The 19,148-nt window shown below is 36.9% G+C and overlaps 1 protein-coding gene across 1 annotated transcript in view; it reads left to right on the top strand.

The window, feature by feature from the left end:
• The first annotated feature begins 12,780 nt into the window (after nt 1-12,780).
• Nucleotides 12,781-19,148, top strand: part of LOC110834961 (uncharacterized) — a 99,443-nt gene continuing 93,075 nt past the window's right edge. Inside the window, exons 1-2 of the mRNA XM_087354735.1 lie at nt 12,781-12,870; nt 13,525-13,709. Coding sequence (XP_087210861.1) covers nt 13,699-13,709 — 11 coding nt within the window. The 5' untranslated portion in view covers nt 12,781-12,870; nt 13,525-13,698. The remainder of the gene's footprint in view (nt 12,871-13,524; nt 13,710-19,148) is intronic.

The following is a 19,148-nucleotide window of genomic DNA, read 5'->3' as shown; positions in this document are numbered from 1 at the left end:
TCCAGCATTTTACGAGCTGAAGCTCGACTTAATAATATTTAAGAATTCAGTCCGTACCGCGAAGAAAACACAACGCCACACCCTTACAGTGATCAAATGGTTAATGCTGTTTAAGTAAATGTTTACAGAGAGGATTATACGAAACACGTAAATAAAAAAAAATGTAGAGAGATTTACGGATTGTTGAACCAGATGATACGTGTAGTACCCACTGGTCGTAATTATTTTAACAACAGAAATTCGTTTTATTACATTTTTCGAAGTGATTAGGTACGTTGAGTTGTTAATGGATCAATAATGAATTGCACAGAGCTACGCGACGTTGTATGGATTGGCATCAAATTTCTTTCTACTAGGGCAGATCGCTCCTTTCTGAGCTCCTCGGGGGGGTTAGTCAAGTTTTTAAAACGCGTTTTAAAATCTTGAGTAAGAAACTAAACCAGCCCCCCGAATGGGGGGTTAAAACACTTGACCAAACCCCCCTTCGGGGGGGGGGGTTGGTTGCGTTTTAAAATCTTTAGTGTCTTACACAAGTCATTTGTTTACTCGGCATTGTTGTGTTGGTACAACAATGCCGAGTAAACAAATATAACGTAACATTGTTTGATGACGTCATTTTTTGATAGACGACAAATCACAAATTTTTATAGTAGACATTTGTTTCTGTAGTTGATAACTTTATTTGTTGATACAGCCGTAAGGTTTATTAACAATGGCTTTGTAATCCAGGGGTCTCGGGTTCGATTCCCGGCGGTGCCCGAATTTATAACTTGTGTTGGGCAAGGCCGTGGTCTAGGCAACGCGGAGTTTTCCTCCGTGGCATCCCAACAATTACTCCATTCACACACAGAAGAAGGCAATGGCAAACCACTTCTGGATCATCTGCCAAGAACGTATATGAACAGGTCCCAGTCCGAGAAAAGGATGGAAGGATCCTGTTCATATGGACCTGTCGTCAGACAGAACACTAAATTAATTATTAATTACAGCCGTAAGGTTTATTAACAATGGCTTTGTAGTTAAATTTTTTCTTTTTTTTTAAAAAAAAGGAAATTTTTTATGTACAGTAACGTAGATACCAGTAGATGTTTTATTTTGTGTGAAACACCATTGACAAAAACTAGTCTAATTCTGCAACCCTAAATTTAATTTAAAAGGTAACAGAATAACGGTCTTCTGAGTTGTGGCACTGTGTAGTCTGGTAGAAGTTTAGCAACGTTTCACAGGTCCTTGCTGCCTCTATCATCAGTGCGACGAGTGTTGTAAATATTCTTATAAGAATTGTTTTAAATAACAAATTAATAGTCACATGTGTTCAAATTACTCTGCTCTGTATTTGATATCTCCGTATTCTGTGAACATAAACATTTTGAAGAAGATATAACACTTCTCGTTATATTTTATGCGTCAAAGTTGACGTTGCGTTAATACAAATGAGTTATTTTTGTGTCTGACCGAATTTTTCCCTGTATTTTATCACAAAAACACCTGACTAGTGTGGACCTTCGAGGGCATGAAACATGTAACACTTATTCATGTGCGTAATGTAGTAAGCATTTTCCGAAGGCTACAAATAAGAAAAGTCTTTTCGCTATCAGCTTTCTGTCAGTTCTCATTTTAGGTTTCCTCTCCTACTGGACATGATAGTACACTAGTAACATTTCTCTCCTCTCTCTCTCTCTCTTTTGTCAATATTGTCTTCTTGTGCCGGTTGTTCCACTGATGGTCTGGGGTACCTCTCCCCAGACCCTATTCTCTATTTCTGTGGTGCCCACGTCCAGTGGCGGATTCATAAACTACATATTCGTCTGCGTCCCTTATGAAGGCCGTTAGATAAACAAGTACACTTAGTATGAATTTTGTTAGAACACTTTCATAACGAGGTTACTCAAATCGAAAGAAGTTTTAGATTTCTCTTCGTAGAGGAGATATTACCGTGATGGAGGCAGTGAATTCCTAGGCGTCACAATTTTAAATTTCTGTGTCTGACACAAACATTTAAATAAAACTGGCACGACATTAAAATACCAGTAAAATTCGTAGTTAATGTTCCTGAATGTGTTTATATATTTTTTTTCCCCTCGAAATGTAAGTTGGTTATTAATGCGTTTGAACACGAAATCCGTCCTTGTGTTCATGTACTCGCTACTGAAAATTCATTTATAAAACGAATGTGACGCTCTACAGGTGTGTTTTTGCACATTTATTACATTGGACGTTCAAAATGTAGGACGCAATTTCTGAAACTTGGTGATCACTCCACGGAGTACTGAAATATGCATCCCACACGCGGGCCGTTGAGTAAACATTTGCTTCTGTAGCAATACGTGTGGGTGTAAGTTCCGCGATTATCTAACGCAAAATGCTTTCTTGGAAATTCAGGTCAAAGCAATCAGAAACCATGTAAATAAAAGGTTCTAATACGAGAAAGTTCTTAGAAACTCGAAAAGAAAATATAGCCTTCAATTAATGTCTTATGTAGGATCTCAGTTTCTCATGCGAATCCAAACAACGCGTTACTAAGTCAACGTAAATACAAAAAAAAAAAAAAACACAAATAATCGCGAAAAGGCAGGCGAAGTTGTCGAAGAAATTATCAGAAAATTAAAATTTAACAATGTATATACAGGGTTTTTATAAATTATGGTTTTCTTCCAATACTTTCTGTTTTAATGTATGCAAATATTTATTTCTACCGTGTAGAAATTTTTAACACACCCTGTATAAAGCAGAAAAAAAATATTTTTACGGTTTGAGGCTCAACAATAGTCAACGGATTTAGCGTATTTGGCAGCATTTGAAGCCCGTTCTTGAAACCATCCTTTGCTTCGCTGTACGTGCCTTCTTTCACCATACAGAATTCAATAGGTAGCTATGCAAACTAGGGGATCGGCTCGTTAAGTCGACGCGATATATAGAATATCGATACTGGTCTCATATCAGTTGCATCTAAAACCAGGGGAAGTCAGTCTTTGGTGCAGAAATATGAATTCCAGTCAAAATGAAATCAAATAGTCTAGGGGTTCTCAACATGCGATCTGTCAGTGCGGTTTGCGTACGTTATTTGTTATATTGTATCACCGTTAAATATTATTATAATTTAAAGTCAATTCTGAATATTGTGTCCATAGGTATAGGACCACAACAAAATTATTTGACAAAATGTCTGTAAATGTAATGAGGGAAAATTTGTTGCAGATTATATTTTATATATTTTTTCCTCTCAAGTGTTTTGCCTGATAACAGAATCCCCTCACATTGCATTCGACTTACGGGACATTTTTATATATCCGTCACTAATGTCGTCTCATTACACGGCGTTAAGAATTTATTCCGATAGGTTTTCATACTATCTTTGCTACGCTGCGAGTTCTAATCTGTCTTCCCTCGCCTGGTCACTTGCATCGTTGTACAATTTTTATGTGACCTTGAAATATGTAGTTGGTGACGGATGATATAATCTAGGGTTAAGTTTATCCCGATACATCGAATTGAATGTGGGACGACACATTTCTTCCGCGAGTCGACTTGTCGAATCCGTCACTGCTCGGGTGTTCTACAATTATCCGCTTTGCAGGCGCATTTCCTCGACAGGCCTCGTGGTTTCAAACGCCGGAACATTTATCCTGTGACATGAAGTGATAATGGTTGGCTGCTAGCAACCCATCTCCCTTCTGCTTCCTTCTGTTCAGCTTGGAATATCGCTCTCCGCACAGAAAGTAGCATCGAATCTTCGTTTTGGTGTCAATGACTTTTCAGAGCTGAAATCTTTCAGATATTTTCCCCAGCAGCATATCGAATCGTCTAAAATACTTTTATTCACGGACTGACGTCATAGAAAAGCCCTTGAAAAACCTCTGATTCCGTATAGCACGAAATAATTTTTAAATGTAATTAATAATTCTCCAGCGTACTTTTTGATTATTAAATCGGTACTTTTGATGTCAAATAACCACTCTCTTTGAATTTAAGAGGCTATTATGAAACGCTTAATAAGACTTAGAAAGTTTAGTGTGATTGTAAATCTGATTTGTCTGAATTTTTGATAAATTGTGGACCGATATACATGGCATATTTGTGTTACGAAAATCAATCGAATCATTGAATAAAATAACTATTTATTTAATGTTGAGAAACAAATGAAACCCACAAATACACTTTCGGAAAAATAAAGAAAATTAAATCACTGCAGTAACAGTTAAGTAAGGTGGTTAATATAAATGCCACTATTCCTTAAAAGGCTAGGATGAAGACGAGATTCCATTTACGATGCCATGTTTTAATCATGAGAGGTTTCATTTACCGTGGAAGACGAGAAAACAGATTTAAACTTAAATAATAATTCTTTATATTTTAGTCCAAAGTGGACGGTAATTTATTCATCTCAGTAATTGAATGTAACAGAGAATCTATTGAGACAGCGTGCTGTGAAGGGTTATTTAACTACTGTTTCGTATTGACATTACAGCTGCTTCACAGAATGGCCTACTGTGATGTGTTTCTGTGTAATTCACTATAATTTTATCTCTTGTGTTGCGTTAGGGAGAATTTAAGTCGTATACGTACACTTCGTCCATTCTTGTGTCTCTGTGAATACAACGAGGAACGCTGGACGCATTTCAGTAATTAATTCGAAATTACGTCAAAACAAGTTTTCACTTAACTACCAAAACTTCTGTCATTCAATTTAAAATAACCATACAAGCACGTATTTACTGTCAAAATTTTTGATTATATACAGTCTCATACGAGCTGTTGGTATAAAGCTGCCATCATAAAATCCCAACTTAAGTAAAATTGTTTATTTTAAACGAATCGGGGTCATCCAACTCGACAGCCGGTCACTTCACTGACAATTCCTTCAGCTCACGTTAGAGTTACAAATCTAATAGGCTGTAATATTATTAAAGTGATCCAGGAGGTAAGAGACATTTGTCATAAAGTTTAATATTCTTTCTGGAAGCGTTTCTAAGAAACAGTTCACCGCGTCATGTCCTCCTACTCCATCTCCGAGACCCAGAGGTCCCGTCACGCCACTGCACTTGTTTAATCCACGTCCACCAGAAACAGAGGGGACGAGCATCCAGATAGATACCGCACGTAATTAAGGGAGGATCAGTGTATCGTGGATGAAGGTTGTCGTAAAAGCCATGGACTGTTTCCATTCTGCATCTGAGCTGGATTACGAATCAGTCCTAACTCTTCTGCTACAAAACTTCTGTATCCTTGGCTCTCGGCCGAAGCCACTGGAGCTGTAAAGTAGCTGTCAATCTGACGAAGGAGGAAATTATGCAAAGTAGCTGTTAAGGAAGGAGTTTAAATTGAAACTTATACCATTAAGTTTCTTCTAACATGTCTCTAACAAAATTCAACAGCCGACAACACCATAATCAACTCTCTTAAGCCCAAGCTCGTCTAAATATATTTAAGAATTCGGTCCGAACCGCGAAGAAAACACAACATTTTGCCATTTCAGAGATCAGCTGGTTAACGCTGTTTAAACAAATGAAGGCTATTTGCACCGAGAATCATGCGAAATATACGAATTCAAAATGAAGTTTTACTGATTTTAAAGGCAGGTGGTACATGGTACACGTAGTTACCATTCGGCTTTAGAGGTTTATTTTAATATGTGAGGTTTAAATGTTTTTATCTTATTCCGGTTGAATCATCGAGGCACTGAAATAATTGTGCGACGTGAAATATAAAATGTTAGCTTTCTGCACCACGTGTTTTGAAACGCCATTGCGAATATTAAAAAGGCTGGCGGAGACATATTAATAGACGTGTTTTGTGCAGTGTGTGTAGATTCGTGAACCTCGCTTTACCGAATTATTTAGAAAATATTTCGGATGATAAAAAGGTTATACAAAGTGAATCACTGGTTTTATAAGAAGCAGTATTTTTTTTTGTAAAAATATTTATGAACGAATTAAACTTATTATTAATTATACTTTAGTGTAATTTAGGACTTCGTGTGATGTTAACTCATGTTGTTTATTTACGATTAAATGTAAGATTTTATAAGAAACTTTTCGTAGTGACTAGGAATCAGATTTTATCAGAATGTGCAGAACCAGACGAGATGTTTCTCTAAATGAATTTATTCGGCTGTGACAAAATGTTTTAATCAAATCCGTCAGTAGTTCCGTAGTTGAAGAACTACGAGCGGACTTTACCAATCACGTTACAGCAGCGGATGTGACGTCTGATCATTTCTTACCGGAATGCATCTCTGTAAAAAGTGTAATATCCGGTACCATCTCGAAACTCAATAAACCGAGGATGGAGGTGAGATAGCTCGAAGACGGGAGGGTAGTGGATTATAAGTTCAGTCCAAAACGTAACATCCTCGCGTGTTGTTTCTTGTTACTCGAAATTTAGGAAAAAAGAATTCCACATAAGATTTTGTGTCACATGTAGGCCAACCATTTTTGTATTTGAAGTAAAAAATAATTGGATATATTATGTACTATAGCCACGGTGGTCTAGCGGTTAGAACGCTGGCCTTGTAATCCTGGGGGTCTCGGGTTCGATTCCCGGCGGTGCCCGAATATATAACTTGTGTTGGGCAAGGCCGTGGTCTAGGCAACACGGAATTTTCCTCCGTGGCATCCCAACAATTACTCCATTCACACACAGAAGAAGGCAATGGCAAACCACTTCTGGATCATCTGCCAAGAACGTATATGAACAGGTCCCAGTCCGAGAAAAGGATGGAAGGATCCTGTTCATATGGACCTGTCGCCAGACAGAACACTAAATAAATAAAAATTATGTACTATTCCACACCATTTTGTAATTTCATTGTAATTCTGTAAAACCTTTTGCGTATATTGTCCGGTTTAATTACATTTAGATATTAAAAATTTGCAGATTAACATTTTCTAACAGATTTTAATGCTGTTTACTAATTACGTAATATTTAATAACATACAAAATACTGTCTTTGCCACAGACACAGTTTACAGAACGTGTAATTAGCTTTGGGAGGTATAATAATTTCTGATGCATTAATCAAATCGCGTAATATGGTACAAGGTAATTAATTTGCGGATCTGAATGCGATAGAATTATTATCAACATAACAACGATGTTCATTAATAGACTTTCCGAAGCGATACGAAATATTTTGTGCCATTTGGTATGATCACAGCTTTCATTCGTTTTACGGGCAAATTTTCAAATTCTGAAAGTAAATAATGGACTTAAAGCAGTCATGGAACTCGTATTACTAAAAAAACTATAATAAACTCTTTCTCAAGCTTTGTAACCAGCATAATGTTTTTGGAACTCCTGTTTTATTCGTAGACATGACACTGGGATATGACATACTTCAACGACGAATATGGGACGGATTTGCTGAAGTGGGGATCTGTTGTGGAAGATATGGTGACGTGGATCGTTTCGAAATCGTAACAAACCCCCAGGGATTCTGTGCGATGCAAGATTACTTACAGTTTGAACAGTAAGAAAGGGGAGTAAACATAAGATGAATTTTTATAAGAGATAAAGCCCAGATTTTACAACCGTTTCGCTTTGCCTTTCGTGAACATTCTTATTGAGTTTCTTTTTTTTTCTGTACGCCATTTCTGTTTCTTGATCACTTATTAGATTCCACGTTTCAGCCATTCGGTTCAGAGTTTGATTCTTACGTCTTTGTCTCTCCGTGCACAAATTGTCTTATGCATTCCAGAATGGTCCGTAGGTTTCCTTTTTTGTAGTTTTATATGTCACTGTTGTTTGCGTTATTATTCTTTCCCATTTTACGAAGAATTTATTCGAATATTACGAAATATTTTCATCTTAAACGATGTACTTTAGAAACCTTGCTAGCCATTTACGTTGGTTTGTAAATCTTGGTCTTGTATATTGAAATCTGTCCTAAGCATATATATATATATATATATATATATATATATATATATATGCTTTCGTTTCATCTCCCTAGAATAGTTTTACTCAAAGAGTTTATTACGCTCTGAACAATTCATAACCTCCGTGGAAATATTAACTCAAAACACCGTCATTATAGATAGGAAATTGTTCTGGCATTGATGGTTTTTTGTTTAGGCTTTGGAGTCGTGTAGGACTTGTAGGTAGGTGTCGACGTTTCGGATAAATATACTGTCTCCATCTTCATATCTAAAGTGGTGATGCTGAGACGTGGATGGATCATCGGTCACTTCAGCCCTGAAGATGGAGACAGTATGTTTCTCCGAAACGTTGACATCTGCCGACGAGTCTACGCGGTGCCTAAACACAGAAGATCAACATCTTCATTGCATGGAAACAAAATCTTACATTATTTATTTATTTTATTTAGTGTTCTGTCTGAGGACAGGTCCATATGAACAGGATCCTTCCATCCTTTTCTCGGACTGGGACCTGTTCATATACGTTCTTGGCAGATGATCCAGAAGTGGTTTGCCATTGCCTTCTTCTGTGTGTGAATGGAGTAATTGTTGGGATGCCACGGAGGAAAACTCCGTGTTGCCTAGACCACGGCCTTGCCCAACACAAGTTATAAATTCGGGCACCGCCGGGAATCGAACCCGAGACCCCCAGGATTACAAGGCCAGCGTTCTAACCGCTAGACCACCTCATCTTATTATTATTTAGTGTTCTGTCTGACGACAGGTCCATATGAACAGGATCCGTCCATCCTTTTCTCGGACTGGGACCTGTTCATATACGTTCTTGGCAGATGATCCAGAAGTGGTTTGCCATTGCCTTCTTCTGTGTGTGAATGGAGTAATTGTTGGGATGCCACGGAGGAAAACTCCGTGTTGCCTAGACCACGGCCTTGCCCAACACAAGTTATAAATTCGGGCACCGCCGGGAATCGAACCCGAGACCCCAGGATTACAAGGCCAGCGTTCTAACCGCTAGACCACCGTGTACATTAAAGACACTTTAGTTTCAGGGTGTAGATTGGGGATGATAAGATAAAAGTGGCTTATAGCACGCATGTCAGGATTGAGAAAACGTAGAGAAAAATATACATGAAGAAAATCGTATATTAAAAATTCTCAGCGAGGTATCCGTTTTGGAGAAGTTAGTTACTTGTAATCATATTAGGTTTGCATTTGGCAGGAACCGCGACCGAATTTTAATCTTCCCGCGAGTTACCGCTGTTCTCAGCTGCTAAAATGCCTTAATCTCGGACGGCAACAGCCTCCTCTGTGCCTCATTCGACGCGCGACGCCTTCCGGCACATAGACGCCAAGTAACTTTATCCATTATGCTGTGGCCTTAAAATGACCCCAGCGATAAATCACCCTAATGGCGCAATTAACGACAAAAGAACACGACACAGAGTCTAAGGTATCCGCCCGCTCCTGCCGCCTACAAATTCTGTGTAGACTAAACCCACGTCTACAATAGACGCTCGTACAATGCCACGATTATGTCCTCATGATTGTTGCTTCAGAAAGAAACAAAATAGAACTTGATCATTGTTTGCGTGTTTAAATACGACGGAAGACTTTTGTTATTCATTCTCCAAGATTATTTTTTATTAAAACTTGGAGATGAAAAATTACTCTATGCGAATATGGACTGATATTTGCGTTCTTGGTGAGGCTGTCTCTCAGAGAGTCTGAAGATGTCTGTCTTCTGGGTTTAAGCGCCGTGTAGTATGGTAGAAGTTTACCGACGTTTCAGAGGTCCTTGCTGCCTCACCCATTTTCATGATAATGGAAACACTTCCGAAACGTCTACCAGACTACACGGTGCAACAACCGAGAAGACAGCCATCTTCAGACTCGCTGAGAGACAGCCTCAAATCTTAGTAAGAATTAATAAGTTTTTTTTCATCTTAAACTTTGTCGTATTCCGTCTTGCTTGGATGAGTTATACTCGAATTTGATCAGTTCTTGGTGTTTTTTTTTTTATATTTTTACTTTTCAGTAGTGATTTAAACCTCAAAACATCCGATTCCTTTTCTAGAAGTTGGGTGACGTACGCGTAAGTGGGAAGATTTTATTATAATTGTCATTAATTAAATAATTTGACAGCGTTTTAGAATTTGCAATGCGACAGACGTCATTCTGAGGCTGACCTGCGTCATACGTGACCCCTTGTAAGTGTCGTGTCGTTAGCTTTCGCCGAAATGTATCCTGGGGGGGGGGGTGGGGGGGGCTTTTATTTCTTAATTTGTCTCTCGTAATCGACGTCTCTTGGCGTCTAGCGTCCAGTTGTCCAAAACTGCTAGGACGACTCGTGACTCGGGTAACAGCTTATACCGTATCTGATCAAAATTCTAAGCACGCAAATTGCATTGAATAATATACAGTTAATGAATAGACCAAATTCCGCGCAGATTCAAATGCAAAAAATAATCCGTCTTTCTGACAAACAATTTGATCCGCTCGTGGTCCCATGTGTTGGTAGTGTACTCAATTTACTTTGAGATTCACAGTGACCCCCCCCCTAGGGACGGTTTCTAGACGACGTGTTGATGGTCACCAGGTAACGTCACTTCTAATCCAATTCCGTTGAATTTTAAATGGATGCAAGTCCACGTGGAATTAGATTGGGCTTGTAGTGCCCGGCTACCTTAAATTTCACAGTTTCTTTGCTGTGTGAAACATCGCACTGCAGAAAAGTGTCGATGCTTTTGAAGAGTCAGGTTAATCCATTCCGTATCCTCACACTCACACACACACTGTTATAATCCATTTTAATATTATCCCCTCATCTACAACTTGGTCTTCCAAGTGGCATTTTCCATTCAGATTTCCGACCAGAGTTCTGTAAATTTTATGTTAAAATATGTTAACGCAAAACTTTATTTAATAACGCTTTGAATTAAGACTGATTCCTGCAAGGCCAAAATATCAAAATCTTCTAGCCATCCTGCGTGAGATAAAACTTGTACGCACTGCGTCACGTGAACTAAAAGTGGTTAATATTTCATTATAAACGCAAATAATCTGTGTAAAACGAAGCGACATTGAATGTCATGTCATTGTGTCCTACAGTGGCGCTGATTTATCATCACCAGTTGTGAGTGTAGCGAAAGAATCGATTTTGGAAACATCGATTCTTGGCTGTTATTGTGTTAGTGTACAAAGGAAAACAGATGTCCTGACAATGATTGCTTTCAATGATGTTTCGACATCTGTGCAGTTTATCTCTGCCCGTGCCAATCTAGACATAACACGGACAAACACAGTACGAAAACATAGCGGTCTAACTATGAGGTACGTTTTGTGTTAATCTAACAATAAAAATAAATATCTTCTTAAGCGTGAACACCGTTTAGATTTAAAATTTATTTTTTTAAAAATAGACAAAGAAACATTGGTCTTATAATTCGCGTATCGTGATATTCTTATTTATTTTTTGTGACGAAAACATAATTGTGTACGTCACATCGATAGGGATTGTTTTTTTAGCATAGGAATTACTTGACAAAGTTCGCAATTTTTTTATATTGAATATACAAGAAAAGTCTACGCATAACATAAAAAAGTAATAACGCTGTTTTAATATTACTGCAGAAATTTATTTTTTCCGTGTAACCCGAGATGATGACGTCAGTGACCTGGAAAGCAGATGTCGACTTTCGCTCTAATCGCGTAGACATGTAACGGGGACCCAGGTTCACTGAATTTTGAACCTTTTTTTAAAAAAAAAGTTCTGTCATGTTCCTGCATACAGATCCATTCTCCTTATAATGGATTGGTTAGATAACTTCAACCCATCCTTATCCGTAATACAAATGTATAAGCCTCTTTTCTCTGACATAAACACGAAATGTTTATTTTATTTCAAACTCATTATTTTAATGTATTTTAGATGCGTAATATTAAAAATACAATTGTAAAAACTATTCAGTTTCTGACGATATTTATGTAAATTAAGTTTGTTTTTATACAGATTATCACAGTGAGAACTTTTAAAATTGGATTATACTTGGTACTTGATACTCGTCGTATGTGACTACCTGCCCCATCTCCGAAACGTCGTTTTACGTTTTTTACGTTTTATTACTAGACGATGGATAATATCCAAGTAAATTTTTATTCAATTAATATCGCTGAATTAAAGAATAATTTATTAATTTCGTAACGGAGTACGGTTACTAATATGAAAATATAATAATATTTATACGTTTATTTTTATATATTGTAGTTAGGTTAGTGCCTCAGCTGTTAAATTCTACTGCGTTGACGTAATATTTTTCTAACCATTCGTCCGACACAAAGCCCGGACTTATCCTGTCATTTGTAACTGGGTTTGTATGTGGGGCATGTTACTAGCAGTTGTTAGATAAATCCCAACCAAAGTTATGTAATATCAGTGTAACACTCAATCAGTTTCATACAGATCATTCATTAGGAATTAACTTAAGTAGGGTTTATATGTCGTTAACATTTTAGAGTGGGTTGCATGCCAAATTTAGTGGCATTCAGCTCGTACGAGATGTTGTCTACGTATGTATATGTCGTGTGGTTTATTTTGCAGACATATCCTCGGTGTAATTACATATATCTGAAATGTTTCTTGGCTCGCTTATGACGTTTCGAAACCACGTTGTTGTCAACGCAACGCCTTGATACTAATTAGTGCAAAGTTTGCTGTTTCGTGGGCTCGTACTATAAAACTTTTCACATAGTTCAGTAGCGTTAAAATTGTCGTTTATTTAAAGTAAATTAAACCAGATAGCAAGAACCCCATTTTTTTTAAAAAAATCCTGTTAAAATCCGCTAATACCCAAAGACTCGTCTTTCCATACAACGTCCAACCCTCCCCTGCCCCAGGACCAACCACTTCCACCCCGCAACATCAACCAACCACTTCAGTTCAATTAGAGCTTTTCCACCGGTAACCAGGCATACGCAGTCCACTCTGCCTAAACAGGTAAGCTGCTTTAAACACAGTCCATTACGTGTAGACGGGACATACAACCAAATCATAAAAGTATCTCGTTTAAGGAACGCAGGTAGAAATTTGGTTGCGTTTGTGACCAATTTCTGTCATCTACAGCAGTGGTATTAAACCTTTTTTGTTCGCGTACCCCCAGATATAATTTCTCTTCAACTTCGTACCCCCAAAAAGTTGTTGGTGTATAATTCAAGTTATACATAGTATATAATCTACATTTAAAATAAATTAATTAAATTACATTACTGATTATTCAATGTTTATCATAAAATAATATATATATTTTTAAAAATTTCACGTACCCCCGGGGGTACGCGTACCCCAGGTTGAATACCACTGATATACAGTATTTAAAATCAGGCTCTGTATGTTGACTTGTCATCAATCGGACGGTTTCCAACCAGTAGCTTCTCTCCGCCGAAGACCGCGTATATGCGTCATTTGACAGTATCCCCTTTTGGAATATGTGCTGAAGAAAATATTTTAAAGACACTGTCCACTCTACTGCTCATTACCGTTTCACAAAATCCCCACAGTTTTTCTATTTTCAACCGAATTAATCCATTGCAGTCCGTAGTGTCCTGTTTAGGTCAACACGCAATTTAAAATTGTCGTCTTATCTACTTCTAGGTTTCTCGGTTGGACTCCTGCCTTGAGATTTTCGAACTAAAATTTCGTATACATTTCTCGTCTGTACCAACCGACCAGACGCATAAAGGACCTCTGAAACGTCGGCTACACGGCGCTACAGCCCGGAAGACAGCCATCTTAATCACCCACGTTGCTTGTCAGTCACCTACGCCCATGCCTTTGAGGTAAGAGCGGTGAATGGAAAGTTCCTTGCTCTGGGTTATAAGCTGTAGATTGTGTTTGTGTGTGTTTTATTGGAAGGGGGAGTTGGCTTTCTGGCTTCGGCAAATGTTCAGAGGCGAACCGCTTGCAAATTGTGTTATTATCGATTCGAAATTGATGTGAAATAAGCTAATGCATAAACAAGATTCTGAATCTCTTCTCGACGTGGCACGTCTCGGAAACTATTAATAGTTCTTCGCCATTTTCCTAGTCTGCATCTTCTTCGTAGATCCAAGTCTTTCCCTGTTTCTCTAATAATATATCCTCAGTTAATTTTCTTTTCAGTGCTTTATTTAAAATTATAGCTATATTTATAAATCGTTGCCTACGGCGTGGGGTATGGAGTTAAAATTGAATGTCCTTGACAATTGATGAATGCGAATGTTTGAAAAGAAAGATTCACAGTCGATAAAACATCTATTAAAAACAAAATTATTATTTTCGGGTAGGAGATAATTGACCCCCCCCAAAAAAAAAAAAAAAAAAATTGCGTAATTTGACGAGAATTGTGGTCAAACATTTAAGGAAAATTGTAATAGAAGGAAAATGCAAAAGTGTATTTAGCGTATTCCTTTAGAATAGTCCTTTATCTTAGATACTTGATTATGGTTCTTAATCACCTGATTAAAGTTGATGCCTCTTTTAACAGTTAATGCAGATTTTAAGCTTTCCACTACACCAAACTTAATCTGCGATATTTGTTTCTAAAGCCAGTTTATACGCTGTGTAATAAGGATACTTAAAAATGTATGGTTAAAACCGACACTTAAATTAATTATGTAAAATGAATTACGAAAATGAGACCTTGTTACGGCTTCGTGGATAGGCGAAAGGATTTTGTACTCGGTCAGGTTTTACGTCTTATATCCTGGAATGGAAGCTTTTGCAATTTCTATAAGGAATCTTCCTGGCTTAAGCGTGTCCCCTGCTTGAGTCCCTCTTAAATGTGCAGTTAATTCGATTTCAGTACACCAAAGGCGTTCAGATGTCTGCTTACAAGTTTAACAGAGAAAATCCCTAGTGTACGTTAAATCTCGCAGACACAGTTTCGCAAACTTCCATATTTTGCATTTTAAAGACTTTTTGAAAAAAAAAATTAAAAAAAGGACAAAGTGGAATTATAAATTGTATATCAAAGATTACTTTTATATTAACAACTAATACTTACAGATTATGAAGAATGTTTTGTTTATGGCCTGGACTTGTAGTTACAAACATTTATTATAATACTTTATGAATGAGACGTACTGGATTAATCGGGGTTCGATCCCCGACAGAGGCAGAGGATTTTATTCTAGAATCTGCCTCCACACGGGCTCTGGACCGCCATGATAACGTCACATCTTAATTATGATTAGGGTGACTAAAGCAATGAGGGTGAGATGGACTGGACGTTTAGCACGCCCGGGGAGGTGATAGAACAGTTTCTTGTACTTATTACTCATTATTTAAGTCGTATACTTTCATTTGCATATCTTTCATTATTAATTTCGGTTTTACGTCTAGGATTTTCAGTTCTCTGTTTGAATTTATTTAATATTTTAAAACAGACGCTTTGCGTATCTTTATAAACAGAGATTTCGCGTTATCTGAAGACGCCACATTGCGAAGTGTTTATGTTTCGGATGAAGTAAACCAGTGGTCACGAAACAGACTTATAAAGGGAACAGGACCCATTTGAATAATTCGTGGTTTCTATCGAGTTACGTGTTTGGCAAGCTCTGTGACCAGCTAACCGTACACAAAACAAGTTTTAACTTTCACAAATATTGTCTCAAGTTTTCGACTGCTATTGGGAAATATTCATGAAGGTCTGTAATCCAAACAGTGCAAATGTTTTTGACAGTTCAGTGGGCACAAGGTAATAATTAAATCATATTAATTGTTCATTAAATATCAGTATGAAGAAACAAATACAGAATTGGAGTATTTATTATTCTGATTAGTAAATAATTGTTTTTATTTTTATTTATTTTTATATATTTGTTTAAATCTTGTCAGTCTAATCACAATAAAATTCCTATTAAATATTAAAATATTACCATAATTAACATTTAAATATTTAAAACATTTCGATAGAGAACATCATTTTAATGTATTTTAAATATTTAAATGTTAATTATGGTAATATTTTAATATTTAATAGGAATTTTATTGTGATTAGACTGACAAGATTTAAACAAATATATATTTATCACAATATGACGCAACTTTATCTTCTCATAAATAATTGTTTGTAAAACGTGAAGGAAATATGAAAGACAATTTTGTTGATTTCTTGATTGAAATCACAGTCATGAATCTGTGTTGATATTGTTATGAACGTTGCGTAATAGCACGGTTCTTTGAGTGACGTCACGACATTCTCGTTTTTAATACTTACCTGTTCATTAATTACCTCTGAAGATTAAACAGTGTTTTTAAATCAAGATTCCACGGTTTAAAGAAAATAAATTTATATTTGGGTTCTTACCGCGGCGAGTACGATGAAGTGTTCTGGGATATTTTGACGTGTTGTCTTTTTAGAAATTTGCCAGTGTGTAAAAGATGTTGACGAATATATGCAGGCATGAATTGTGACGTACCACGGAAAACGAGTGGATTAGCAAGAGAGCAATTATGGCCAAGTGTTTTTTATTTTACAAGTGGAACGTTTTAAGTCTCCTTATTCATCCTTAAACACGTTACAGTGAGCAAGGCGGCTTAGCTATTACGAAATTAATTCCAGCAAAGTCTTCATGAAATATTTGATAGTAATTTTATGGAAATTGTTTTTAGTGCAGACACGTGTTTCTTAATTTGTTAAATTTATATATATATAAAAAAATAGCGATGTTAGACGAAATCTGTGATTGAATTTGTAACAAATACGAAAATCTCTGTCTTTTGGGCTATTAGATATTTATCCAGAAGGCAGACATTTTTGTATTCATCGCCGTGAGTACATCAAATCATACTTTTAAATATTATTAATAAATTAAATATTTTAGGCTGTTTTTTTTTTAAAATTTAAAGAAGGTTTGTAAAGGATTGTTTATCTTTTCCATGCTTTATATGTGTCCCACTTTTATTTATCGAGTTATCGATCTATCGCGATTAGTTTCCGCTTTATCTCGTATATTTTAAATCTGCGTCTTAATATGGGAAACTCCCGGGAAGATGTGACATGTAAACTAATCAATTGTCGATAGTTACCAGTGAAATTTTGATTACTGACTGAATATTTGTGTGTGTGTGTGTGGGGGGGGGGGGGGGAGGGTGTCTTTCCCGTGACACTAATTATGCCAGTTGTATTTCCGAATGTACACATCCGGTAAAACAGGATTATGGGAAGTTGGAACTGGGAATTAATGGATGGATAAACATGAGACTAGTATTGTAATAATTGCACGCTTGTTATTGCAGTAGTCGTCTTTTGTTTGTTACGCTTTTGGTGACTGTTGTGATGTATGATGATGTCTTCTTACTAATTAATGGGCTTTTGTACGAAGTGAGAGGAAAATTGAGTAGTTCTCCAAACAGCCACTGCGGTATCTTAGGGCGGTAGTGATCCACCTTTGTAAAGATATATCTTGTTTGCTCGAATTAGCATTCGTACGCCCACCTCTTGTAACCTGCGATGTTTTGTGTTGAACAGGTCTTGAGAGATTTAAAGCGGGGAGGGATTTGACTTAGAAAACATATTTGTACATAAACCCCGAGTCAATTACGGACGTTTCATAATGGAGTGCATGAATTACGCGTGGGGTAGAAATTGTATGTAACAGTCACGAACAAAAGACGAAAATATAAGTGCGTCGTTGTACGTCAGAATTTGGTCGCGTGTCTAAACAGACGTCGATACAAGAGTGTGCTGAGGGAGTCAGCCGCGATGAAACCAGAGATAAATATACCCACCCTGAAGATGGCAACTGAATTGTTTGCCGAAACGTATGAAAAGCTTCGTCATTGAACACGGCGTGTTCTTGAAAGTCTAGATTGTAGACTTGAGCTCGAGAACGTAAAAAAATATTACTCGCTGTCATTTGTCTGCTTGGGGTTTAATTTTGATTTGTTATTGCATTTCCGAAGCATTTGATCGTATTGTATTGCTGACAAATATTTTTTACTGTTCAGTTAATACATCGTGCAACATTATTCATTTAACTACGTCTAAGAGAAAATGTTTTCACTTTGAGCTATAGAAACTTTCAGAGCATATCTCAGTAAATATAATTGTGTTGTTAGGAAGTTTAGGACGAGTGTTGTGTGCGCATTGACACAAACTTATAAAAGTTCTCAAGAATTAATTGCTTCCTAATATAATTCAACCAGGAAATGTAACTGTAGAAAATTTATAGTCAAGACTTTTAACTGCATTAAACTCAATAAAGAAACGAAATTTTTGCTTAAAAAGAACTGCTTAACTTTAGATACGTTAATAATACAAATTTCTTCAAACATTCTTCAACGTGGAAAGTAAGGAAAGTTTTAACTTTGGTTCAACAGAAGTGGATTTTAAAAGATCTAATTAAAACACAATCTGAACTTGTATTTTTGTTGTGTTATTTTGTCTGGCAGTTAGATTGGGCACTTAGCATCTTTCAAATTGTCAAATGTCAGTAGGATTTGAGTATTTTACGGCGATGAATACGAATATGGCTGTTTTCTGGGTTGTATCCCCGTGTAGTATGGTAGACGTTTACCGACGTTTCAGAGGCCCTTCGTGCTTACATCATCAGGACGATAAACACTCATCGCCCTGATGATGGAGGCAACAAAGACCTAGTTTTTTTCGAAATAAAATATGAATTTTCTTCACTGTTACATTTGATGATGATTGTTTATTAATTTATAAAAAATGAAATAACACTTTAAATAATTAATACGTAAGTTGTCATGTGTCCGAAATTCTCTTCTAGCAACGCGTTGCATTGTCTCGCTCTATCTCTGGTCTGGTGGACCTAACCCTCCGGAGTTTTGTGTCACGAGTAACAAAATCGAACTTCAATGCGTTCTGTCTCCGTCGGTTCCAGTGCCATGTCGATGCTTTCCTAGCCACAAGAAAATATAAAAGACCTACGTTCTGTTTCTAATGGAAGGGACGTAAACTTTGGAATTGGCCGGGTTTGAATTACGCGGTGTGGAGGATGAAGTTTTGTCCGGCTGGCGGTAAACAAACTGCCTGGAAAGTTTTGGGGGAAAGTTGTCTTTTCAACAGATTTAGTCGATTACAGTGAATAAATGGTCTTGTCTCACGCGCACTGAATCGAGGTAACTGTTTCTGTCCATGCTTTCTGTTGCGTTGAAAATATATATATATATATATATAGAAAACTTTACGGAATTAAAACCTAAATGATTTTATATCGATCAGTCTCGATCCACACTGGTCTGTGTTGTACAAAAATATTTCCTTAAAC

This window comes from Zootermopsis nevadensis, unplaced genomic scaffold (assembly GCF_977971745.1).
Source record: "Zootermopsis nevadensis isolate Lab colony 2312 unplaced genomic scaffold, Znev_1.0 Znev_ptg000023l, whole genome shotgun sequence".
Taxonomy (NCBI): domain Eukaryota; kingdom Metazoa; phylum Arthropoda; class Insecta; order Blattodea; family Termopsidae; genus Zootermopsis; species Zootermopsis nevadensis.
This window is presented reverse-complemented; position numbering and strand designations above follow the sequence as displayed.